The 26,073-nt window shown below is 45.0% G+C and overlaps 2 protein-coding genes and 1 non-coding gene across 5 annotated transcripts in view; 2 read left to right on the top strand and 1 right to left on the bottom strand.

Annotated features, from left to right (window-relative positions):
* Positions 1-26,073, top strand: part of SEC23B (SEC23 homolog B, COPII component) — a 40,420-nt gene that overhangs the window by 12,246 nt on the left and 2,101 nt on the right. For all 3 annotated transcript variants that reach the window (XM_007461778.1, XM_007461777.1, XM_007461779.1), the window contains exons 10-19: positions 1,509-1,632; positions 2,636-2,716; positions 7,341-7,430; positions 8,153-8,259; positions 9,341-9,494; positions 12,328-12,405; positions 15,092-15,253; positions 16,091-16,177; positions 19,329-19,484; positions 19,861-19,926. In XM_007461778.1, the coding sequence (XP_007461840.1) occupies positions 1,509-1,632; positions 2,636-2,716; positions 7,341-7,430; positions 8,153-8,259; positions 9,341-9,494; positions 12,328-12,405; positions 15,092-15,253; positions 16,091-16,177; positions 19,329-19,484; positions 19,861-19,926 (1,105 nt within the window). The remainder of the gene's footprint in view (positions 1-1,508; positions 1,633-2,635; positions 2,717-7,340; positions 7,431-8,152; positions 8,260-9,340; positions 9,495-12,327; positions 12,406-15,091; positions 15,254-16,090; positions 16,178-19,328; positions 19,485-19,860; positions 19,927-26,073) is intronic.
* DTD1 (D-aminoacyl-tRNA deacylase 1) overlaps positions 13,389-26,073 on the top strand; it is a 133,265-nt gene continuing 120,580 nt past the window's right edge. The window contains exon 1 of the mRNA XM_007461780.1: positions 13,389-13,394. The gene's annotated coding sequence lies outside the window, so the exon portion shown is untranslated. The remainder of the gene's footprint in view (positions 13,395-26,073) is intronic.
* On the bottom strand, positions 22,413-22,485 carry TRNAE-UUC (transfer RNA glutamic acid (anticodon UUC)). The gene has a single exon. It is a non-coding gene; the product is annotated as a tRNA-Glu (tRNA).

The following is a 26,073-nucleotide window of genomic DNA, read 5'->3' as shown; positions in this document are numbered from 1 at the left end:
GCTGAGGATGCAGCCTGGTGGTGGGTTTTAACAAGCTCTCCGGGGATTCTGGTGAGAACCACCTATGGCACCACTAGTCTGAAGGTGCTGCAACATCAGAATCACCCGGGAACATTCCAAACTACTTTTGGTCTCTGGGTCTTGTTCCTAAAGTCGGATTTAATTAGCATGGTGCCTGGCCTGGGCATCAGCGTATTTAACGTCCCCGAGCATTTCTGACGTGGAGCAGAGTTTGAGAACCACTTGTGCGGCCCCTGTGTGCTCCAGGCATGCCTGAACACAGCGTCTGGAGAACCTGCATTTGTGTGCACGTCCCCTGGGATCTTGTTCACATGCAGCTGGAAAAGCAGTGGCAGAGAGCTGTGGGTGGGCCTGGGGTTCTGCATTTATAAGGAGCTCCCAGGTGGTGCTGCGGGTCCTCACTGAGTAAAGGGGACGGGGTAGAACCCTCGTCACCTGCAGCTGTCCTGGGGACCAGCAGGCGCATGAGGTGATAGAGGACCAGTGATGCTGGCCTGGCTGTGCCGCTGAGTTCACTTAATACGCTGGACTCCCCCCAGTGCCCTGCGGGAGTTCTTGTCTTGGAACATCACAGGAAAACTTCCATGTGTTTGTGAACACCCCTGAGCTTATACACCAGAGTTCACGTGTATGTGTCTCTCCTCTGTGGAGAGGGACCAGCACTTCCCTCACACTTTCAGTGAGGCCTTTGTCCCCTGAGTGACAGTATTTAGGGCACATCACCTGTTGCACAACTATAGTATCGGGGAAATGTGTGAACAGTGACACTGAAAAAAAAAAAGACTTAGAGGTTTCAGTTGATGGCTTGAAGTGAGCCAACCATTTGGGATGACTTCCAGCAAAGGCGAGGTGACCCTGGGCTGTGTTATGGGGTCCATTATCTTCAAGGAAGATCACAGTCTTGGTTTCCTTGGGACTAGTCACACCTCATCCAGATTATATCATTTATTTTTTTAAACTTTTAATTTTTGAAACAGTTAACAGATTCACAAAAAATTGCAAAAATAGTACAGTGAAGTCTGTCCATACTTTTCAAATAGCATCTCCCAGTGGTAGCATCTTACATAAATACAACACCATGTCAGAACCAGGAAACTGACTTGGTACAGCACAGTTAACTGTTGATACTTCACGGACCGTACTTGGCTCTCACCAGTCTGTACATGCACTCATTTTTAAAAATCTGTGTGCATGTCTAGTTCTTTGAAATTGTTATCCTCTCTATAGGTTTGTATAACCACCACAGTGATCAAGATACAGCACTGTTCTAAAGAATTCTATGTTTAATGTTTTAAAAATAGTGTCTTTCTTGAGTACAAATTGAACTGGCTGTTTTCCATTATCAGTAAGTGATCAGTAGCGCCTCTGTGGACATGCTTGCTCTTTTCTTCTTCTCTAAAATAATTGTTCATAAATAGCCAGGAAGCATCTGAGTGGCTTTGAGTCATCCTAAAGGTTCACTTTCTTTTTCCTTTTTTCTTTCCTAGAGGCCACATGGTGATGGGAGATTCTTTCAACACTTCTCTCTTCAAGCAGACATTCCAAAGAATTTTTAGTAAAGATTTTAATGGCAATTTCCGAATGGCATTTGGTGCTACGTTGGAAGTAAAGGTAGAATAGATTTCTAAAACCTTAATGAAAGGATAGTGTTCTTACCTACTTAGTAGTCATAGTTGGGGGAGTCTCACCCTCAGGACACGGGCATCTAAAGATAAGTTAAAAAGTTCCTAGCAAAATAATCCCAACAAAGTATATTCATTCTGTCCCTTTCCTTCTCAAGAGTGACGTGCATATTTATCAGTGTTTTAAACCATGAGATGTCTGCTCTCCCTGCAGGGAGAGCAGGCCTTACAAAGGTGGTGGGCTAAGTGCCCACCCAGCCACCGGTTTGTGTTTAGCGCCTGCCTGCAGACTAGCCAGGGCGCTCTAAAATGGGGCAGCATTGTGAGTTTGGCTTTTGTTTTTCCACATAGGGACTGATCGCTCTACACGCTTGATTCTGAGTCATTGAGAAAACATTCAAAGGGGCCATTAGAAAATATGATGGCAAATACTACTTTGCAAATTGGCAATGATCATTAAATCATCTATAGGTTAAACTTTAAACAGCATTGTCAGATGTTTGAGGTTTTTTTTAAAAAGATGAAGAAGGATGGCCTTTGCTGAAATGAATTCAGATTTAAAAGTCTGAGTATGTTGATGGCCTTGTCATTGTGTTGGAGTTCATAAATTAAGTATTTTTAAAGCAACACAAAACAGCATATTCCCTGATTGACATTTGTAACTAGTTACAACAGGTTTGTGGCACAGGAGAAGAATGTAGTATTGGTAGAATTGCTGTCTTCCGTGTGCACGATAATTTCAGAGTTGAGAAGGCAGAACATGCTGCTGCATCTTTGGAACAAAGATAACTCTATTTCTAAAGGAGGGTTTTATTAAAGTTTTAGTCAGTTCACAGCAGCCCTAGAGAAGCATGTACAAGCTTTTGCATGCTAGAATCCCTGTAGGATTTTCCCTTGGTGGAATAATAACCCTGCCGTTTTAGTTGTGTCCTTTGTGAGGGGGTGGTTCTTGGTGATTGTTAACTGTCTGCTCTTATGTAATTCTGCCACAGACCTCGCGGGAACTGAAGGTTGCCGGAGCCATTGGCCCTTGTGTGTCTCTGAACGTGAAAGGACCGTGTGTGTCAGAAAACGTAAGGAAAACTACTCCATCACCCTCACCTCCTGTGCCTGGGATTTGACCCCTTAGACGTGTCGGGGCTGGATGACCTTGCATTGTGTCACCTGTTGGCTTGTGTCTGTGGTGAGGGGAGAGGGGTAACTCACTGACGCCCATAGCCCTGAGGGGTAGTGTCATTTCTGTCTTTCCATCCATTGGTCTGAACAGTCAGAGAGGAGAAAGCTGAGGCTCAGAGAGGTTAAGTGTCTTGCTTAGGGTCAGAGATGACAATGGGGGAGCTAGGTATGGACCATGTTGCCCACCCGACTACCCTTTCTTGGGTGGCCGCGCCAGAGAGCTACCAGGCATTGCATTCTGTGCAGCACAGTCCTGCAGGGACAGACCTGTGTGCTTATTGCCCTTGTAAGGGCTCCCTCTGTCTCGCTTCGTAGAGACCATTTTGAGCTGGTTGGGCAGTGGGTGACACTGTGGCGCATGTAGACAGCGGTGTTCCTTGAGTGACAGATTTGAGTACATGGGACGAAGTTCAGCTCTCACTAGGTGGGGAGATGGCCTTGCTGGTGGCCCACTTCCTCTGATGACACTTGAGCTGCCAAGTGTACACTTTTGGTCCAGTGAGGCCTGTCCAGGGTGGGTCTGGGCTGGGTTATCACAGTCACGTCCTTCCCTCACCGTCTTCTTCAACGTGAGGCTGGATGGGAGAGTCGGTCGTGGGCTCAGGGTGCAGGTGTGGCCCTGACAAGGTGCTTCATGGCTCTGGGATCCAGCATCTCTGTCTGGGAAATGAAGGCAGTAATGGGACCTACTGTACAGCACTGTTGGGAGGACTCCACGAGCAGCCCAGGTGAGGCACTTAGAACAGTACCCAGGACGCCCACACTGGGTTTCACCTTTCCCATTGAAGTTTTTGTCCTCATCAGCAATGAACACTCGTTAGTGACTACTTAGAGTAAGTTTTTATTGAAGTTACCAGAGGCAGGCAGTTTGAGAGGATATTCCTGTTACCCTCCGGGTGAGGCAGGTTGTTTCCCAAGCCCCTGTGGTGAGTCCCTCGTTACCCCCATGTACTCAGGGACATGTACTCTTGTTTCTTGGCAGGGCTTTGGGAGGCTGCCCTGTTCCAGCATATTCTCCATAGACTTAATATCTGCCTAAGAAGGTATTATAACTTAGTACAGCTGTTCCAGGATCCAGTAGGTTTCAGCTGTGCAATTTTTGGATGGGGGGTGGAGGAGGCAAAGGAGAGGAAAGTACAGTTTTCAGACACACAGGGAAGTTTTGAGAAGAGCGTAATGAATCTGTATCCCCACCACATAGTCGGTAATCGTTGACATTTTGTCATAATTTCTCTGTCCTCGTTTTGGCCACATTTATGTTATCTACCTGATTTCATCTGTTTGCCATATTCTTTTATCATGTCAATATTTTGCCTTTGAAAGCAATTGCAGACATCTTGACACTTAGTCTGTCAGTGTTGTGGTGTGCATCTTCTGAAGACAAGGGTCTTCTACGTTATTCTCAAACCCGAGAAAACTGATTTTTCCTAGTATCATCTAACATATAGTCATATTCTTTCCCTAATTTCTCTCCAGATGCCCTTTGCAGCTGTTTTTCCTCTCTAACCACTATTATATTTGATAATACATATCCTTAGTCTTTTAAAATGTAGGATGGTCTTCCTGTCATTTTATTTAGGCTTTTTTGCTTGTTTTGTTTTGTTTGATGATGTTGGTCTGTTGAAGAGACAGTGCCAAGTGCCAGGAGTCTCCTGTAATTGAGTGTCTCCGTATGTTTGTTTCCTTGTCTGACTTGTTTTCTGTCCTCACTGTATTTGCTGTGGAGGTTAGATGAATGATTAGATTCGGGTTAAACCTTTCTGTCCCCCATGCTTCCTGAGTGATCTGTGTACCTCATGCTGAGTTGTGGTGAGGTGATGACTGTCCTTCAATTACAGGGGCCCGTTTCCTTTTTGCCGTTAGCAGGAGATTGTTGAACAAGACTGTAGCACAACATGAGCATCTTGTTTGCCAGTAGCCTTTCACCTTATGATTTTAGGTTATCCATTATCCTGAATCAGTGTATTTGAATCACAATAAACTGGTGAATTCCTCATTCCATCTTTACAGTTCTTCTGATCAAGGCAGGGTAGATGCTTACATAAGGAATTTGTGTATTAGTGAGAGAATGCAATGCTTGTGGGACTCTGGAGGGTTTGTGGCCACGCTTGGGGGTTGGTGGTATAGGGGAGGGAAATTTTTCTTTTTTCTCTACCCATCTTAGTTTCATTGGCTGGGACCCTGCAAATTAGACTGACGAAACACAGTTTAACAGGAGAAAAACAAACAAGTTTATTAATGTGTGCATCACACACATAACACAGCATGTATATACTCAGTGATAAGTCACTCAAAGAGGGAGTTAGACCTTGGGATTAGTTGCATCTTAACAATAAATGTTCTTTTACAATAAATGTGTAGATAAGTGACAAGACGAAAGGGATCTTGATCTTCTGGGGGGGCAAATTGTGGAAGAGTAGACAGATTGGGGAGACGGATGGGAAAGGAAGGTCGTTTTACCAAGAGTTGTTACATATATTCTTCTGGTGCTGCCTCTGGACTGATAAGCATCTAGCGTTGTCTTTGATGGTTAAGAAGCTCCTGCCTTCCTGGTAGGAGGAGGATAGAGAGTTTTCTTATGTCTGTTTTTTTTTTTTTTTTTTTTTTTTTTGTGGTACGCGGGCCTCTCACTGTTGTGGCCTCTCCCGTTGCGGAGTACAGGCTCCGGACGCGCAGGCTCAGCGGCCATGGCTCACGGGCCCAGCCACTCCGCAGCATGTGGGATCTTCCCGGACCGGGGCACGAACCCGTGTCCCCTGCATTGACAGGCGGACTCAACCACTGTGCCACCAGGGAAGCCCCTTATGTCTGCTTTTTAATAATTACCTACAGCTTAAAATAATCTTTATGCCAACCTGGCATATTTTGGGTGACATGCTCTGAATTCCCTTGATTTGAAATTTTAACAGGTTTCGTATTAAAAATGGAGTCAAAAGGTGTGGAGAGAGATTTGAGAGAAGGGATTAGCAAGGCAAGAAAGGGGGGCAGACAGATGCCTTTTACTTCCTTGCCATTGTTCGTGGGTGCAGCCTTCACTGTCCAGCAGATGTTAGGTGCCTCTTTTAGAAAAGGCCCTGAAAGGGAAGGTGAACACCTAGGAATCCATCCATCTCATGATCTTGCTTATGAAAGACTTGTGAAATGCAGGGTGTCCTCCCCAGCCTGCACTGTAGAGCTGTGACTCTTCCCTTTCCCCTCTGACCATCACCTTCCTGAGATTGCTGGTTCTGTGGCCAGGGACATGGGCTCCTGGCATGGCTTTGTAGAGAGACCAGACTGGTGTCAGCTGTAGTCAGCTGACAGTGTACAGTTTGGGTGGATTCAGAGTAACAGAAGAGGTATCATGACTCTCTTAATGCATAATTCTGTTACTTTCTAAGGATGGTATCCCATATTATAATGAGGTGTTAAAATGTATAATATTCGCTGTCTCTAGAATGATCAAATGTATGTTTCAGAGTCTAGTGATCTTCTTGGTTAATGGTTCTAGGTATTTGACACCTGCAGACTTTTCTTCTAGATGTCATGCTTAAAACAGTGAACCCTTCATGGTTTTAGTGAACTTTTTTTTTTTTTTTTTGTGCGGTACGTGGGCCTCTCACTGTTGTGGCCTCTCCCGTTGCGGAGCACAGGCTCCGGACGCACAGGCTCAGTGGCCCTGGCTCACGGGCCCAGCCGCTCTGCGGCATGTGGGATCCTCCCGGACCGGGGCACGAACCCGTGTCCCCTGCATCGGCAGGCGGACTCTCAACCACTGTGCCACCAGGGAAGCCCCAGTGAACTTCTTATTTATCGCTGGGAGCCATTCAACTAGTCAACACAAAGCAGCCTTCACATGATTAAAATCTCAGTTGTCTTACCAAGAATTTATATGTAGCTTTTGCGTAAAGGAATTAGGTTAAAAATTAATATTTAACAGCTAAAGTTCTGTAATTATTTCTTGTTCTCATAATGGTGGAAGAAGTACATAAACCTTTCAAGCTAAGCGGGTAAAATTCTTTTTCTTTTCAAGTATTTACTTCTTCCCCATCCCTGACTTGATTCTCTCAGTTGACATCAGTGTTATGTATTTTGTGTGTGTGTGTGTGTGTGTGTGTGTGTGTGTGTGTGTGTGTGTGTGTGTGTGTAGATAAAGCTCAACGACGTAATGAAAACTGACCAGAGTGCCAGTATAAAAAGCCTAATTGTAAAGTACTGTAATAAAAGTTAAACTTTATTCTGGTCTGTAATTGTACTTTTTTCAGTGAAATTAAAAAGAAATTTTGTTTTCCTTTTTTTGGCCACACTGCGTGGCATGCGGGATCTTAGTTCCCCGACCAGGGATGGGACCCGCCCCCCTGCAGTGAAAGTGCAGAGTCCTAACCACAGGAACACCAGGGAAGTCCCGAAATTTAAATTTTCATTTGGAATGAGATATTCTAAGGGACCTACCCTTCTCACAGTCAGTGCTTTTCATCAGCAGGTAATCACAGGAGCATCTTTTTTGTTTCATTTCTTTTTAATCCCTCTTCTCTCCCCTAGGAGCTTGGTGTTGGTGGCACGAGTCAGTGGAAAATCTGTGGCCTGGATCCCACGTCTACGCTCGGCATCTACTTTGAAGTAGTCAATCAGGTGGGCTGCATTTTTTCATGAATAGTCGCGTCTCAGTGTTGTGTTTTCTGATTTGTTACAGACTGGTGGCCTCCGGTTTCTTTCTCCACAAAGTGATGCTACTTTGGGCTTGTGTTTGGCCTGATCTTAGTCTGACATAATCTTTTTTATTCCTTCCAGGGTATGGTCAGAGTCAGGCAGCAAACTGCTTTTGTCAATTTGTTGTTGAACTGATAAGGTCATCAGAAGAGGAATGGCTTTTGCCAGCCATCATAATGTTGGTGAATTTTTGAGTGTGTCGGTTTTTCCCCAGTATTTTATTTTTTAAAATTCAAACGTACAGAACGATAAGTAGAATTGTACAGTGAATACCCAAGTATCAACCACTCAGGTTCTGTAACTAACATTTTGCTCTGTTTGATTTGTTACACATCTAGCCATTCCCCAGTTCATTGTGTTTGGATGCATTTCGAAGCAAATTGCAGTCACCAGTGTCTTTCATCCCTAAACCCTTCAACATGTATATCAACTCACGTTCAGTATTTATTTCCATATGGTTCTCTTTTTTGAGGTAAAAGTTGCAAACAGTGAAATGCCCCGAATTTAAGTGGACCATTCAGAACGAATCAAGAACCTTGCGGTCACCGGCGTGTCGATCGTCTTAGGACGAGTGCACAGGCTCTGTGACCGCTTGTGTGGGGTCATGTGGTGACAGTAATGGGTGCTGGCCTCTCATCCTGCAGCACAACGCCCCGATCCCGCAGGGGGGCCGCGGCGCCATCCAGTTCGTCACGCACTATCAGCACTCCAGCACCCAGCGGCGCATCCGCGTGACCACCATCGCCCGCAAGTGAGTGGCCCCGGCTTCCTCTCCCCTGAACCTCTGGCTTTTTGCTATGGAGAGAGAGTCTAACATCTAGTAGCTTATCTCTGATTCCGCTGAGTGAATGGTTCTCACCAGCCCTCACTGGCTCATTTGATCAGAGCAGGACGAGGAGGAGGCACTGCCGGCTTAGAAGACTCTCCTTTCAGTAGGAATAAGTTCATTAAAAGTTATTTTTCATTATTTATCAAATAAGTGACCCATAAATACAGCCTCCTTATAAAAGATTCAGTTATGTAAATAATGGGTTTCTCCCACTCTCCCCAGAGGTAAAATGCTATCACTGTACTGACATGTAACTTCACAATCCCATTTCTGTGCAGTTGTAGACCACGTGTGTATATTATATACATGATGGCTTATGTGAAGATATTCATAAGCTTTTCGCAAGAATGTGTCAAGGACACCTTCCATGTCAGTGCATAAAAGTCTCTACCTCATTCATTTTATTTTATTTTATTTTGAAAAAAAAGTTTTTGGAAGTATAGTTGATTTACAATATTATATTAGTTTTAGGTGTATCATATAGTGGTTTGAAACTTTTATAGTTTATACTTCATTTAAAGTTATTACAAAATGTTGGCTATATTCTCTATGCTGTACAGTATATTCTTTTAACTTATTTATTTTATACATAGTAGTTTTTACCTCTTATGCCCCTCCCCCCTTCCCTCTCCCCCCTGGTAACCACTAATTTGTTCTCTATGTTTGAGTCTGTTTCTATTTTGTTATATTAGTTTGTTTCATTTTTTAGATTCCACATATAAGTGGTAACACAGAGTATTTAGTACTTGTCTTTTTCTGTCTGACTTATTTCACTAAGCATAATATCCTCCAGGTCCATTCATGTTGTTGCAAACGGCAGAATTGCATTCTTTTTCATGGCTGAGTAATATTCCAGTGTGTGTGTGTGTGTGTGTGTGTGTACGTGTGTGTATACACACACTCTCTCTCTCTCTCGTCATGTATCCACGTCTGTGTCTTACTGGAGAGCCGGCTCTCAGGCCTCTCCCTCATGCAAGTGCAACACTCACTCTGGAATGGTCAGTTGGGCAGATGCACAGAGTCAGCTCAAACACATCGAAGCAGCATTTGACCAGGAGGCTGCAGCGGTCCTGATGGCACGGCTGGGAGTGTTCCGAGCGGAGTCAGAGGAAGGGCCGGATGTTCTCCGGTGGCTGGACCGACAGCTCATCCGACTGGTAAGCTAGGGACAGTGGCACTATGTTCAATCTTGGTCTCTGCTCTACTTTTGAGAAAACTGTTGTTTAAACCTATTATTTTATACAGCCAGTAAATAAGAATTGTATCAGTGGCTTACCTCATGCCAAACACCAGACGTTCTGAGAATGATGTAAAAGAAGTGTTAAATATGCACCTGCCCCAAGGGCTCATGTTACAGTTGGGAAGAAACACCACACACAGGCCGTTTAGGTAATGGTACAAATCTGAGTGTGTTGAGGGTTGACTTAGATGAGTCCCTGTGTATCCTGTGGTTCTCTGTTTTCCCTCTAGATCTTGGAGGGTTTGGGGGGAAGTAGGGATCCATGGCCCAGTGAGTGTGAGGAGATGCCTGATGTGTCATTCTGGGTCTAATCAGGAGAGAGAAGCCACGCGGTAGTTTAAACGGGGGGAGTGTTATATAAAGAATTAGAATAATGAGGGATTGGCTAGTAGGAGGTAAAGAGAAGTCTGAGGGATACAGGATAGTAGATCTGAGGGGTGCTACTTCCGGCTGAGGTACAGCACCCCAGCAAGACCCACATCCCCCCAGGGCTGACGGAGCCCCGGGTGGGGCAGGGCCATGGCTCATTGGGTCTCTTAGAGCAGAGATGTTGCCGTGGTGCCTGCTGGAGGGACTTAGTAGAAATTCACCCTCTGAGGCGCCGAGAAAACTGTTCACCGGGAGGCATCTCAGCAGGGGCACGCGGGACTGGGGGGCTGCAGGCGCCAGTGCTGCGTGAAGATGCTGCAACCATCCGCTGACCAAGCCTAACGTAGTGCCCTGGCAGGGGAAAAATATTTAAGGGCCCCAGATCCATCTCACAGCCAGTGAAAAGGGTAAGTTTGGAGACACGAAGCAATAAATCAGTAATTGAGATACCTTATGATCTTACCGTTTAGAAATTCACAGCACGTGTTAGTGATCAAAGCTCCTGAAAAGCACAGTAACAAAACTTATTTAACTTTGTTTAGCCCTATGTGTGCCCTTGCTGTCCCACAGAATCATTTTTTCAGGGAATGTCAACATTGCAAATGTAATTTGAAGTTGAGCAGAGGGTCCAAGTGGTTGGCGAAGGCTTCTGGTGGGAAGTGAGCCTTGAGTCAAGTCTTTTTAAAGAGAGTAGAAGGCAAGGCTTGTCAAGTGGAGGGCCCAGCACCCACAAGCCTGTGGGGTGTAGCTGGGCATTCAGTTCATGCTGGGGACCCTGGAGAGGCCGCTGTCACGGGTGACCAGCGACTATGGTGGGGGAGCAGCAGTGCAGGTGCAGGTCGCTTGAGCAGTGCCTTGACTGTAAAGTGAAGTCTCTGCCTGGGTATTAGAGAGAGAGGGGAAGGGTTAAGTGTGGTTCTTAGGCAGGGGCGTGAGAGCAGCATGACACTGTGTTCACACTGGGTTCACTGTCCCTGTATAAGATAAATCGGAGGGCAAAAGGGCTGCTGTTACAGAGGGCAGCAGAGGATTTCGCCGGCTCCAGGGAGCTGAGACCAAGGTGGCAGTGGTACAGTTGGAGGGAAGAGAAGCTTTGGAATCAGGCTGTATGCCGAGAGAAGAATTGACCAAACTTGGTCGAACTATATGTAGAATCAAAAATGAAAAACATTGGGCTTCCCTGGTGGCGCAGTGGTTGAGAGTCTGCCTGCCGATGCAGGGGACACGGGTTCGTGCCCCGGTCCGGGAAGATCCCACATGCCGCCGAGCGGCTGGGCCCGTGAGCCGTGGCCGCTGACCCTGCGTGTCCGGAGCCTGTACTCTGCAATGGGAGAGGCCACAGCAGTGAGAGGCCCGCGTACCGGAAAAAAAAAAAAAGAAAAACATCAACGCTAACTCAAGTTTTAAGTGTGGACAACTGCAAGAATGATGGAGCAGTGGGAAACAGAAAAGGAGAGCAGCTGTGAGGGGGGAGGGAGGGGAATCCCCCTTTTCTAATGTACTAGTTTAATTTATTTTGAATGTGAACTTGCATGTCCAAGGAAAGCCACCCTGTAGTTAGGATAGGTCCTGACAGGAGCTCGGGTCGGAGGTCAGCCCTGCATGTGGGGGAGGGATTTGGGTGACTCTGGCCTGGCCATCATGTCGTGTGTAGCCAAGGCAAGGAGGATGGGAGCAGAGGGCCAGGAACTAACCTCGGAGGAACCCACCGTCGTCAGGAGGAGGTAGGGAGATGGGCTGTCGGATGAGGCAAAGATCAATTGGAGAGGTGACAGGATGTAGGAAGGCACTGCTGCAGCGGCTGAAGGAGAGGGGTCAGGAGGTTCAGGGAGTCACGTGTCTCGTGGTGGCAGGGAGTTGAGGAAGGTGAGGTCTGTGCAAGGATGCGGTCGGAAGAGGGTCACTCCCAGAGATGAGCTCTCTTTAGATGGTGGGCATCTGCCTCCCTGGTGAAATGAAGTATGACATGAAGAGGAAGTAAAGGCAGGAAGAGGAAACGTTCAGAGATTTGCCTGTGAGAGGAGGAAGAAAATGGAGTTGTAGAATAATGGAACATTAGGCCTGTCTGTAACTGCAGGATGTCAGAGTCCTGGAGGATTTTCTTATGGAAGAGGCGCCTGAGAAGGCTTCTCTGGCCCCTCGCTGTCGGAGCGGCCTCGGCCGGCATCGCCTGGAAGCTGCTTAGAACGTGGGGCCTTCAGCACCGCCCCCCCAGATCTGCATTTAACATCCCCTGGGTGTTGGGGGGGCGCTGGGCTGGAACTCAGGCAGGCAGAGGCAGAGCTGAGAGTGGGGCATGGCCCTCCTACTCCAGGGAGTTCTCAGGTGACACTCACTTAGGTTTTTTGTGTGTTATTTTTTTTTCTATTTTCTCTCAATAGTGTCAGAAGTTTGGACAATATACCAAAGAAGACCCCGCATCTTTTAGGTTATCAGATTCCTTCTCTCTATATCCTCAGGTAAGTAATAGATGTTTTTTTAAAATAACTAAAGAAGGAAGTGATAGAAATAAAACTCGCTGCTCTCGGGGTCAAGTCAGGACTCTGTGTTTTGAGACTCCATTTGGAGGTGATGAGGTCATTCAGTTCAAGGCCAGACAGTGCCTGAGCCCAACGGAAGACGCAGGTGACAACGCAGAGAGCAGGTGCACAGGTTTTGGGGAGAAGGCAAAAGGATTGTTGCTGTGAGGCCACGACACGACCTCTGATTTGTAGAAGTTCTGGGTGGATGGTCACCCGTGAACATGAACGCAGCAAAATGAGACCGCAGTTACCATGGTAGACGTTGACGTGTCTGTAGTGGCTGTGCTGCGTTGTGACTGTGAAGACCTGCACGTGGCGGGGACCAGGTGTGTGGAACCCTTCGGAGCCGGGAGGGGGTGGTGGAGCGAGGCACCACAGGCAGGGGTCTGGGTGCTGCCTTTTCTGAGCCTCCACCCTCGTCTGTAAGTGTGGCAGCTGGGGCTCAGCTCCGCTTCAGGGGCGAGGCTGGCTGACCCCGGGTCCGCTGCGGGCCAGGCACCCATTTGGCTTGGCGGCCAGGAGCCAGCTCCGCAGCTGGGCCTGGGGTGTGCGGGTCGGGGCCCTTACAGATGCAGCTTTCCTAGAACTGGAGGCAGACTCAACCTTTTCCCCCTCCTCCCTCAAGGATGCCTTAATGAGGAATAAGTAGGAAGAAGCAAACTCTCAATCTTAAGTGAACTTGTTAGGACTTTGGTACTCCATCGGGTATTACCTTTTTGAATACACAATTTGGCAAGTGGACGCAGGCCTCAGTCGTGAACTTGTACAGCTTGGACTCAGGGCTAAATTAGGGGGGCTTCAGAGGTCACCTCACTGGACGCTCAACCCAGGGTAGGGCTCTGCAGTCCCCGCCGTGTGCCTGTCTGTCCTGTGCCCGAGCGGTTGAGGCTGGACGGCGCTGTGGAAAGAGGCCAGGACCGGCCAGGGTCAGGGCTGAACTGGGTTCCAGTGTTGGCTGTGTTGCTGCCGGTCTTGGATGAGGTCCCGAACCTCTTCAGAAGGATGGAGTTGGTCTGGGAAGTGGCATGCAGTCTTTCTAAAGCCAGGGAATCTTTTCTTAAAGAGGAGCCTCTCAACAGCACAGAAAGCAGACAGACGTGGTGACCTGCACCCCTGGGCCCTGAGGATCCGCTAAGGCTCAGAGGGCAGTTTGAAAACCACCAAATTTAGATGATTTCTTAGATTCCTTCTGTTGAAGCGTCTAGCATAGAGGTCCAGAGCCAGGCAGCCTGGAGCAGAGGCCGGCTCTACCGCTCAGTGGCGAGGGGTGTTGGGCAAGTTGCCTGCCCCTCTGTCTCCTTGCCTGTGAACTAGGGGTGGTAAGAGAGCTTTCCCCGTGGCTTGTCGGGGGGCTCGATCATTTTTGTCCAGTGCTCTGTGCCCTGCATGTAGGATGTGCCGAGTGTCAGCCTGGGTCATAATTTAGGAACCTACAATTCATTATATTTAAAAGCTTCTCAGGAAGCTTTGTTTTATTTTCATCTGCATTGGGTCTTCAGAGCTGCACACGGGCTTTCTCTAGTTGTGGCGAGCGGGGGTTACTCTTTGTTGCGGTGCGTGAGCTTCTCATTGCAGTGGCTTCTCTTGTTGTGGAGCACAGGCTCTAGGCGCGCGGGCTCAGTAGTTGTGGCTCGTGGGCTCTAGGCGCACAGGCTCAGTAGTTGTGGAGCACGGGCTTAGTTGCTCTGCAGCATGTGGGATCTTCCTGGACCAGGGATCAAACCTGTGTCCCCTGCATTGGCAGGCGGATTCTTAACCACTGTGCCACCAGGGAAGTCCCTCTCAGGAAGCTTTGTACTTTTCAAGGCAGGTCATTTTCATCTTCTGGCAGCTCTTTAGTGTGAGCTAACAGCTGCTCTCCCGCCTCTGCTCCTTGGGGGCTGGAAGGAATGCATCTCTGTCTGCAGTGGCGACTCCTGGCCTTTTCTCCCTTGAGCTCCTCACTCCCAGCGCTCTGCCTCTGTCTCAGCACTGTGGCCTCTCCTGTGCTGTCACTGTGCCTGGCGTCCCTCTCCTGCCTCTGGCTTCTTCTCGCACGTCTTTTAGGCCCCAGTGGCTTTGGGGACGCTCCTGCTGCACCTCCACCCCCACCCCATCATACCAGGACTTTCCTGCGCTGGAGCCCTGAGTGCGCCTTTTTGCCACTGGACTGTGACCTCTTCAGAGCAGAAACTCTGCTCTGCGACCTGGCCCGGTGACTCCAGAAAGCAGTGCTTTGTCTTGCCTCTTTCATGCAGAAGCTTTGACATGCCCAGAGGGCCCCCTCTTTTTCTAAAAATTATGTTTATTTCTAATTGTAGTGAAAACCCCATAACATAAAATTGACCACCTTAACCATTTTTAAGTGTGCAGTGTGGTGTAGTGTTACGTATGTCTGATTGTTGAGCAGGGAATCTCGAGAACTTTCTCATCTCCCAAACCTGAACTCTGTACCATTAAACAGCAGCTCTCCCCTCCCTCCTCCCCGGCCCCCAGGCCTGCCATTCCACTCTGGTTCATTGAACCCAGAGGCCTTGTTCCTAAGGGCTGGGTTCTCCTGTTTCCAGGGCAGGGGCAGGTCTGCTCTCTGGGTGTCTAGGAAGGTGACAGCTGTGTGCATTTGTCTTTTTCTCTGTAAATGCAGTTCATGTTCCATCTGAGGAGGTCTCCGTTTCTTCAAGTCTTCAACAACAGCCCTGATGAGTCGTCGTATTATCGACACCACTTTGCCCGACAGGACCTAACCCAGTCCCTCATCATGATCCAGCCCATCCTCTATTCCTATTCCTTCCACGGGCCTCCAGAGGTAAGGGCCGCTGTGAGTGCTTCTCCCACAGTTGGAATCACCTAATATAGACATTTTTCTAGCACGTTTACTCTTAGAGCAAAACTGTAAAAAAGAAAACTTCAAGTCTTTATAGTAATTTAACATTATTTCTGAGTATTAAAAAAATGTGCATAGGAAAAAGTCATAGGACGTGTAAAATTAGAAAACAATTTAAATGTTCAATAGCAGGAAAATTAAGTAATCTAAGAAATATTCACAAAGTTTATGTAACATAATAAAGTAAATCCTTATGTTAAATTAAAAAGTAGAAACTTTTCTAAATTATGACTTTTTGAAAGCCTGCAAGAATGAAAAACTGTAAGGAAATAAACCAAAATTTCAATATTTGTTGTTCTTGAGTAGAAATTTTCAAATTTTGCTTAATGAATGTAAGTTTAAGTTACTTTGCTTATTGAAATAAAAGTCGTAGTCAAATGTATTTTGTAGGAAACTTTAAAATTTGTATTAAAGGATGTTCTTTTTCATGTAGGCATTGGAGTTCTCTGTCATCTACAGCAGTAGATTTGAGAGAAATGTGTCTCTGATAGAATATATTTCTAGCACAAAACTGAGAAAACTTGGAATTATTTCTGGTTCCTAGCGCAAAATATAATAACATTCATCTCACTTCCCAGTTGTTGAGGGATTATTTGGAGCCTGTGTTTTCTACAAAGTTGAAATCTAGAACTGCCTAGTCAGGGAGCAGAATGTGGGAATTTGGCATGAAGATGAGACGGTCCCTGCTGGGTGTGGGGTTGGCGGGTGGCCGTGTGGACACCAAGGGAAGACCCATGCCATCTCTCCCTTTTGCTTCAGCCTGTGCTCCTGGACAGTAGCAGCATTCTAGCTGACAGAATTTTGCTGATGGACACATTCTTCCAAATTGTCATTTATCTTGGTGAGGTAAGATGAAGTTAATTTCTTTCTTAATATCATTTTTTACTAATTTACTAATTTTATGACATTTAAAAAAAGAATTTGGGCTTAGAAAACCCACAGTTTATTATAACGAGTATAGTGGCTTTTATGCTAGTGAATAAAATTTTTTTTCAGGACCCGGAAAAAAGGTGGTATTTGTATATTTAGTAATTTTAATATTACTTGCTATATTTAAACGTCAGGTTGTCCTTTTATTTTTTTTAATTTTTATGCAGCTTTTTTTTGTTTTTTGGCCATGCTGCAAGTCTTGCGGGATCTTAGTTCCATGATCAGGGATTGAACCTGTGCCCTCGGCAGTGAAAGCGTGGAGTCCTAACCACCAGGGACTTCATTTCTTATATATACACTTTTTTTTTTTTTTTTTTTTTTCGGTACACGGGCCCCTCACTGTTGTGGCCTCTCCCATTGCAGAGCACAGGCTCCAGATGCGCAGGCTCAGTGGTCATGGTTCACGGGCCCAACCACTCCACGGCATGTGGTATCTTCCCAAACCAGGGCACGAACCCGTGTCCCCTGCATCGGCAGGTGGATTCTCAACCACTGCGCCACCAGGGAAGCCCTGGAATATCTTTTTCCATCCCCTCACTTTCAGTCTGTATGTGTCCCTAGGTCTGAAGTGGGTCTCTTTTAGACAGCATATGCACAGGTCTTGTTCTTGTGTCCATTCAGCCAGTCTATGTATTCTGTTTGGAGCATTTAATCCATTTACATTTAAGGTACCCGCGTCTCCTGCATCGGCAGGCGGACTCTCAAGCACTGCGCCACCAGGGAAGCCCTATACACTTTTTAAAGGTTGCTTTTCTCATGTTGTACAACACATCCTTGAGCCAGTAGTTTGTACCTCCCACTCCCCCACCTGTATATACACTGCCCCCGATTCCACAGACCACTCGTTTGTTCTCTGTACCTGTGAGTCTGCTTGTTTTTTGTTACATCACTAGTTATATTTTTCAGATTCCACATGTAAGTGATATCATACAGTATTTGTCTTTGTCTGACTTATTTCACTTAGCAGAATACCCTCTAGGTCCATCCATGTTGTTGCAGATGGCAAAATTTCATTCTTTTTTATGGCTGAGTAATATTCCATTTATATATCTACCATGGTTTTTTTATCCATTCATCTGTTGATGGACACTTAGGTTGCTTCCATATCTTGACAATTATAAATAATGCCACTATGAAAATTGGGATGCATGTGTCTTTTCAAATTAGTGTTTTTGATTTTTACGGATATATACCCAGGAGAGTAGAATTGCTGGGTCATATGGTAGTTCTGTTTTTAGTTTTTTGAGAAACCTCCATACTGTTTTTCAGGTGGTCCTTTTAAATCACTATGATTTATTGCTTTCTGAGTTGTCAGGCAAGATCAGTTTACTTTTCATCAGTAAACTTTTTATATTCACACTGTCCTTTCAGAGTTATGTTAGAGTCACTAGTAAATACTGCTAAGTTTGCGACTAGGGTTTTTTGTCTGAGATAATGTGGCCAAGTGAACCTTATGCCAGGTCTGTGGATCCCTAGGATGGCTATGGATGGTGTTCAGGGCAGCATGCATTTCTTTCTCAAAGAGGTTCATACCCTAAGGAAAGGAATGGCTCCTCAGGAGAAAATCCTTTAACTGAGTGTTATATTCATGGATATACTCTCTTTTTTGTCTATTGTACATTTTTTACCTTTAGTACATTGCTTTGACAACTGACTTGACTTCCTGGTGTCTGTACGTTAGAAGTGATTTCAGATGTCCTGAAAAGATGTAAATTGTGTTTAAGTATTCTTTAATGCCCTAGAAAGAAATGGTTTTTCTAATACTAACAGGCATTTTATAACTTTAAACTGTTTTCAGCGTATTAACAGCCACTCTGCTAGCCACTTGCCCACAGGTGCCAGGTCATCAGTAGTGGTCCTAGACTTAAGGCTGGGTGACCGACCAGCTGCTGTTCCCACTGATGCCTTCAGGAGCTTCCTGTGTCTTCAGCTCATCCCTTATAGACATCTCTGAGTACAGCCGCTATCCTGTTCCTTTACACGTTGATTGAGCACCTTCTGTGTGCAAGGGATAGGTTCTAAAGATGAAGGCCGATGACCTCGCTCTCACCCTTTAAAAGTCCTAAGCCTTCTGATTGCGGGGGTTCTTATGAACTCTTGGTCCCAAGCAAGCCGATGGGCATTCCCTCCATGCCACCAGCCAGTCAGAAATTAAGACCTGGGAAACGGCGCTGGCGCCGCGGCAGAGGTGAGAGCAGGCTGGTCTCCTGACAGCAATTCTGTTTCCAGAGCACATTCCTCACTTGTTACGTCTTCTTACTCCATTTTCTCTCTCCATTGCTTTCTTTTTTAGTATCCCCCAAATAACATGAAAGCACTTCCGTTTAGTTATAAAGCTATATTAATCAGTCAGTATTTCTTCATTTCCGGCATGATTAAGGTGTGTTTCCTAACACAGTTGCTGACGGGAATGAAAGAAGGATTGAGACACCATGTTCAGTTGGGGAGACAGTCTTTCCTTTCCACACTTTGGTGTATTGCCTTCTGCTTGTTGCCTGATTAACACACATGCTTTGATTCTTGCAGTTTATCTCCACCACCAAGAGTCTCGGGGCCCAGGGGAGCAGGGGTTGGGGTGGAGGCGGTCCCACTTGCCCATGGGACAGCCGAGCACCGGAGGCGGGCGTGAGATGTGTGCCACCAGGAAAGAGAAAGGACAGTGGAGTCTGTATAGGAAGCCGGCAAACCCCGTTCCCTACCAGGGGTGGTGAGGACGTGAGGGCTAGACCGAGTGATAGCGGGGAAGGTGGAAAGCCGCAGAGCCCAGGGCTCCTTGGGGCACCCGATCCGGGGTGTTTGTCAGTACAGTTAGAAAGGGGAGGGGAGGTGTGGTGGGCACTGACATTTCTGGCGGGACTGTGTAGGTGGCAGTGTCGTGGATGCAATGCTCGGCTTACTCATGCTCCTGGACAGCTCCACATGGCTCCCCTCGGATACTCATCTCTCTCGGCAGAAGACTTTGTCACTGGAAACAAGTTCCGGGTGGGACGTTAGAATGTCAGGGGCGTCAGAGAAGGTTGTCATCTAGCACCTCCATGGTAGTTTTGATTTCTTTGTTTTGGTGTAGACCATAGCCCAGTGGCAGAAGGCGGGCTACCAGGACATGCCTGAGTACGAAAACTTCAAGCACCTTCTGCAGGCACCCCTGGACGATGCTCAGGAGATCCTGCACGCGCGCTTCCCCATGCCGCGGTACATCAACACGGAGCATGGAGGCAGCCAGGTGAGCGAGCCCAGCCCGGCCCTGATGCTCTGTTGGCTTTATGATGCATTCTCATGGCTATAAATCCAAACTGCCTAGTTCTTATATGGTGACATAAATTGACATACAGGTCAGCTTCCAAATATGACTTCTTTTTAAATGAGTGGTCAAAATACGTTGGTGTAAGGTAGAGGGTTGCCAGAATGAAATACACTTCATGTTTCAGGAACCCTAATAAATGGAGACACTTTGGGCTTAAACTAAAGAAATGGGTTCCTATGTGGTAAAAAATTTCTAATTTAACAAAAAAAATGTAAAAACTTTTTTTCTATTACACTAATATTAATGCCACTTTTAATCTTTAAATCTAAATCTCTCTCGTTTTTTTTTTTTAAAGGCTCGCTTCCTTTTGTCCAAAGTGAATCCATCTCAGACACACAATAACCTGTATGCTTGGGGACAGGTGAGTAATTGTCAGGTATTTGAGGAGGAGGCCAGGCTGCTTTTTTAAAAACTTGTTTTTAAATTCTACAAATTGGGGAATTACTTGGTTGTCCAGTGGTTAGGACTTGGCGCTTTCACTGCCGGGGCCCGGGTTCGATCCCTGGTCGGGGAGCTAAGATCCTGCAAGCTGCAAGGTGCGGCCAAAATAAAAAGAAAAGATAAATAAATAAATTCTACACATTTATTGAATTGAATCCCTTTTGGCCCAGAGACAGAGTAACTTGGATATTTTGCTGGGAAGAAAACTTTGAATAATACAGTAATCCCCATTATCCATATTTTTGCTTTACAAGGTTTCAGTTATCTGAGGTCGGCTGTGGTCAGAAAATTCCAGAAATAATGCATTCGTTTTGAATTACACACCATTCTGAGTAGCCTGGTGAAATCTCACACCTTCCCGCTCCCTCCCACCTGGGGAGTGCATTATCTTTGTCCAGTGTTTCCACACTGTATATGCCAATATTAATTAGCACCTGTACAGGAAAACCTTAGTACGTGCAGAGTTCTGTTCTTCCTGTGGTTTGAGGCAGCAACTGGGGTCTTGGAAGCTGCCCACCCTGGATAAGGGGGAACTAGGGACTTCTGTGTAGGCTGGGGGTGGGGACATGCCCTGTGTGGATCCCCTTCTGCAGTACACAGCAGAGTCTGACAGGTTCAGGCCAGAGGACAGAACGCTGAACTGTAGCCTCCACGTGCTTCCCTTGGAGACACAGTGGCATTGCCCAGAGTCCCCACACTTCTGTCTCCCCCAGGAGTACAATCAAACACATGGACTCATGCTCACCATTTCTTCTGCCTTGTCTTCGCTTTTTAGGCTCCAATTTCCTTCTTTTTTTTTTTTTTTGCGGTACGCGGGCCTCTCACTGTTGTGGTCTCTCCCATTGTGGAGCACAGTCTCCGGACGCGCAGGCTCAGCGGCCATGGCGCACGGGCCCAGCCACTCCGCAGCATGTGGGATCTTCCCGGACTGGGGCACAAACCCGTGTCCCCTGCATCGGCAGGTGGACTCTCAACCACTGCGCCACCAGGGAAGCCCCCAATTTCCTTCTTTATCTAATTATTCCCAGCATTTATGTCTCCCTCAAATGACTCTTGTCTTTCATTCTGTTTTCTTATAACATTTTTTGGGAGGTAATTGTAAATTTATATGCAGTTGTATGAAACAATACAGAGAGATCCCCTTTGCTCTTTACCCAGTTCCGCCCTCCCCCCCGCCGTGGTAACATCTTGCAAAACTATAATACAGTATCATAACCAGGACATTAAGATATGCATTTCCACCAGCACAAGGATCTCTCATGTTGCCCTTTTATAGTTATGCTCACTTCTCTCCTGATCTCCTGTTTTCTATTTCTATAATTTTGTCATTAAAAAGTTAACATGTGTTACATACACAGGGAACTGTATTCAATATCTTGTAATAATCCATAATGGAAAAGAATATGAAAAAGAATATATGTATGTATGTATAGCTGAATCCCTTTGCTGTATACCAGAAATTAACACAACATTGTAAATCAGCTGTACTTCAATTTAAAAAAAACGGTTACTTAGGGCTTCCCTGGTGGCACAGTGGTTGGGAATCTGCCTGCCAATGCAGGGGACACGGGTTTGAGCCCTGGTCTGGGGAGATCCCACATGCCGTGGAGCAACTAGGCCCGTGAGCCACAACTACTGAACCTGCGCGTCTGGAGCCTGTGCTCCGCAATGGGAGAGGCCACAACAGTGAGAGGCCTGCGCACTGCGATGAAGAGTGGCCCCTGCTCACCACAACTGGAGAAAGCCCTTGCACAGAAACGAAGACCCAACACAGCCAAAAATAAATAAATAAATTTACTTAAAAAAAAAAAAAAAAAGGTTACATATATGAAACCACATGGTACGTAAACTTTTGGGATTGACTTTTTTCCCTCAGCATACTTATCTAGAGATTCATTTAAGTGTCAAATTTATAGGTAATTTATTCCTTTTTATTTGCCGAGTAGTATTCTGTGGTATAGACATACTGCATTTTATTTAATCATTCACCCATTGAAGGACAGCTGGGTTGTTTACAGTTTCTTTCTTTTTTTTTTTTTTTGGCTGTGTTGTGTCTTCGTTGCTGTGTGGGGGCTTCCTCTAGTTGTGGCGAGCGGGGGCTCTTCGTTGCGGTGTGAGGGCTTCTCATTGTGGTGGCTTCTCTTGTTGCGGAGCATGGGCTCTAGACACGCGGACTCAGTAGTTGTGGCTCGCAGGCTCTAGAGCACAGGCTCAGTAGTTGTGATGCACGGGCTTAGTTGCTCCGCAGCATGTGGGCTCTTCCGGGACCAGGGCTCAAACCCGTGTCCCCTGCATTGGCAGGTGGATTCTGAACCACTGTGCTACCAGGGAAGCCCTTGTACAGGTTTCTTATAAACTATTTTTGTTGTTGTTTTTGGCCATGCTGCACGGCTTGTGGGATCTTAGTTCCCTGACAAGGGATTGAACCTGGGCCCTCGGCAGTGAAAGCGCCAAGTCCTAACCACTGGACCACCAGGGAGTTCCCTGAACATTTATTAAATCTATTTTTATTTCTTTCATCAGTGTTGTGTATTTTCACTTTCTTTTTTTTTTTGAGTGATTGTGAATGGTACTGTACTTTTAATTTTAGTGTCCAGTTGTTCATTGCTAGTACAGATCTTCCTCAGCTTGTGATGCAGTTGCATCCCAATAAATCCATCATAACTTGAAAATACATTTAATACACCTAACCTACCGAATATCATACCTTAGCCTGGCCTACCTTAAATATGCTCAGAACACTTAGATTAGCCTACAGTTGGGCAAAATCATCTAACACAAACCGTATTTTATAATGAAGTGTTGAATATCTCATGTAACTTATTGAATGCTGTACTGAAAGTGAAAAACAGAATGGTTGTGAGTGTCTTGGTTGTTGACCCATATGATCAGTGTGGCTGGGAGCCACCCAGTATCACGGGGGAGGATCGTACTGCATGTTGGTAGCCTAGGAAAAGACCACAATTCAAAATGTGTATGGTTTCTACTGAATGAGTACTGCATTTATACCATCATAAAGTCAAAAAATCGTAAGTCAGCAACCATCTATATATAGAAATAAAGTTATTTTTGTATACTTGTCTAATACCCTGTGACCTTCCTGAGTCACTTATTACTTTTGGGAGTTTTTTGGTAGATTCCTTGGGATTTTTTACAGACAGTCATGTCTTCTGCAGGTAGGGACAGTTCATTTCTTCCTTTCCAGTCTGAATACTTATTGTTTCCTTTGTTGTTCTGTTGTCTATTTTCAGTGTCATTTATATCTGCTCTAATCCTTATTTTCTTCCTTCTGCTTGCTTTAGCTTTATTTCCTTCATTTTCTAGGTTCTTGTGGTAAGAGTTTAGATTATTGCCGTGAGACTTTTCTCTTCTTCTGTGTACGCATTTAGTGCTCTTAATTCCCTTTGCAGTACTGCTTTTGCTGTGTCCCACAGGTTTTGATTATGTTGTATTTTCATTTTCATTCGATTTGATATATTCTTTTAAAATTTCTCTTGAGGGTTCTTTGACTCTTGGATTATTTAGAAATATTGCTTAGTTCCCACAGATTTTCTTGTTGTCTTTAGTTAATTGATTTCTATTTTGATTCCATTGTGGTTAGAGGATATACTTTGTATTATTTCAATTTTAAAAAATTTGTTGAAGTTTGTTTTATGGCCCAGGATATGGTCTGTCTTGGCATATGTTCCATGGTCACTTGAATAGGCGTTCTGCTATTGTTGGATAAATTGTCTCATAAATGTCAATTAAGTCCTGTTAGTTGATGGTGGTGTTGAGTTCTTATATATCCCTGCTGATTATCTATATAGTTCTATCTGTTTTTGAGAGAGGATGTTGAAGTTTCCAACTCTTAATGGTGAGTTTGTTTCTGTTTTGCATTCTGTCAGGTTTTTGTTCACATATTTTTCAGCTCTGTTGTTTGTTGCATACACACTTAGGATTGCCCTTTCTTTTTCATGGATTGACCCTTTTATCATTATATGATGTCCCCACTATCTCTGGTAATTTTGTTTGCACTACTATCTACTTTATCTGGCCTTTATAAAGCCCACACTTATCTTTCTTTTATTCTTTTTATTTATTATGCAAAAAAATTAATGTTTGCATGGTATACCTCTTTCCATCCTTTAACTTTCAACCTGCTTCTATCATTATATATTTTTTTAATCTACTCTGCTAAACTCATAATAAATTTGCTTATTTGGACCATTTATATTTAATATAGTTACTGATATGTTAGGGCTTATTAAGTCTGCCATTTTATTTTTTGGTTTTGTGTACTTTTCATTTCTCTGTTTTCTTTTTCCTTCCTTCCTGTGGGTTACTTGAACATTCCTTATAATTCCATTTTAACTTGTTCACAGTGGTTTTTTTAGTATATCTCTTTTTGTAGCATTTTTTAGCGGTTATTCCTGGTTGCTCTAGATATTAGAGCATTACATTACATTATGTGTACCTAGCTTATCATGGTCTACTGGTGTTATCTTTTTTACCAGTTCAAATGAAGTATAGAAAACCTACCCCAGCCTCACTTCATGTCCCTTTACCCTCTCCCATTTATGATATAATTGTGTTAAATATTTCCTCTGTGTGCATCAGACAGTATTACAGTTTTTCTTCAGCCATAATCTATAAATCTAAGAGAAGATGGAAAACCTCTTATTTTTATCTGTAGTTTTGCTTACTGTGTCCTTTATTTCTTCTTAATACTCCAGAGTTTCTTCTTTTATCTTTTCCTTTCTGTTTAGAAATCTTCCTTTAGCAATTCTTTTCAGGGTAAGTCTTCTGGTGATAGACTCTTAGTTTTCCTTCATTTGAGAATCTCTTGATTTCCTCTTCAATCCTGAACAATATTTTCTCTGGATATAGGATTCTGGTGACAGTCCATTTTCTTAGGCAGTTGAAAAATATTGATAAAATGTAATCTTTCTCTGGAGGCTTTCAAAATTTTTCCTTTGTTGGTTTCAAATGTTGAAATACCATACGTTTTTGTGTGAATTTCTCTGAATTTATCCTATTTGGAATTTGCCCAACTTCTTGACTCTGTATATTTATGCCTTTTGCCAAACTTCAGTAGTTTTCAGTCATTACTTTCTACAATACTTTTTCAGTCTGCCTTGCCTTTCTTTCTCTTTGGGACCTCAGTGATGCAAATGTTAGTTCATTTGTAGTTCCACAGCTCAGTTGGGTACTTTCTATTATTTTTATCTTCCAGTTTATTGACTCTTCTCTGTTCCCTTTCTGCTGTTGCATTCAAACTTTTTATATGTTACTGTATTTTTTAGTTATAAAATGTTCATTTGGATTTTCTTTGTCTTATATTTCTTTTCTGATGCTTTATGTTTTCATTTGTTTCAAGTGTGTTCCTAATTGCTCCTTGAAGCATTTTTATCATGGCTGCTTTAGTCTTTGTCAGGTAATTTTAACACTGTCGTCAACTCAGTGTTAACACCTGTTGACTGTCTTTCTTCTCATTCATTTTGAGATCTTGACTCTTGGTATAACAAGTGATTTTTTTTTAATATAAATGTATTTATTTTATTTATTTATTTTTGGCTGCATTGGGTCTTCGTTGCTGTACGCGGGCTTTCTCTAGTTGTGGTGAGCAGGCGCTACTCTTCGTTGTGGTGCGCGGGCTTCTCCTCGCGGAGGCTTCCCTTGTTGCGGAGTACGGGCTCTAGGTGCGCGGGCTTCAGTAGTTGTGGCACGCGGGCTCAGTAGTTGTGGCTCACAGGCTCTAGAGCACAGGCTTAGTAGTTGTGTCTCATGGGCTCTAGAGCTCAGGCTCAGTAGTTGTGGCACACTGGCTTAGCTGCTCCGCGGCATGTGGGATCTTCCTGGACTAGGGATCGAACCCATGTTCCCTGCATTGGCAGGCAGATTCTTAACCACTGAGCTACCAGGGAAGCCCCATAACAAGTGATTTTTGATTGAGACGTGGGCATTTTCGTATTTGTTATGAGACTCTGGATCGATTTCAACCTGTTTTGGCTGGCTTTTTGTCACACTGCTCTGGCACGGAAGGGGGTGGTACATTGTTTCATTTCTGCCAGGTGAGACAGCGGTT

This window comes from Lipotes vexillifer, unplaced genomic scaffold, assembly GCF_000442215.2.
Source record: "Lipotes vexillifer unplaced genomic scaffold, Lipotes_vexillifer_v1.1 scaffold285, whole genome shotgun sequence".
In the NCBI taxonomy this organism is placed as follows: Eukaryota; Metazoa; Chordata; class Mammalia; order Artiodactyla; family Lipotidae; genus Lipotes; species Lipotes vexillifer.
Note: the sequence above shows the minus strand (reverse complement) of the source record. Positions and strands in the feature narration are given on the sequence as shown.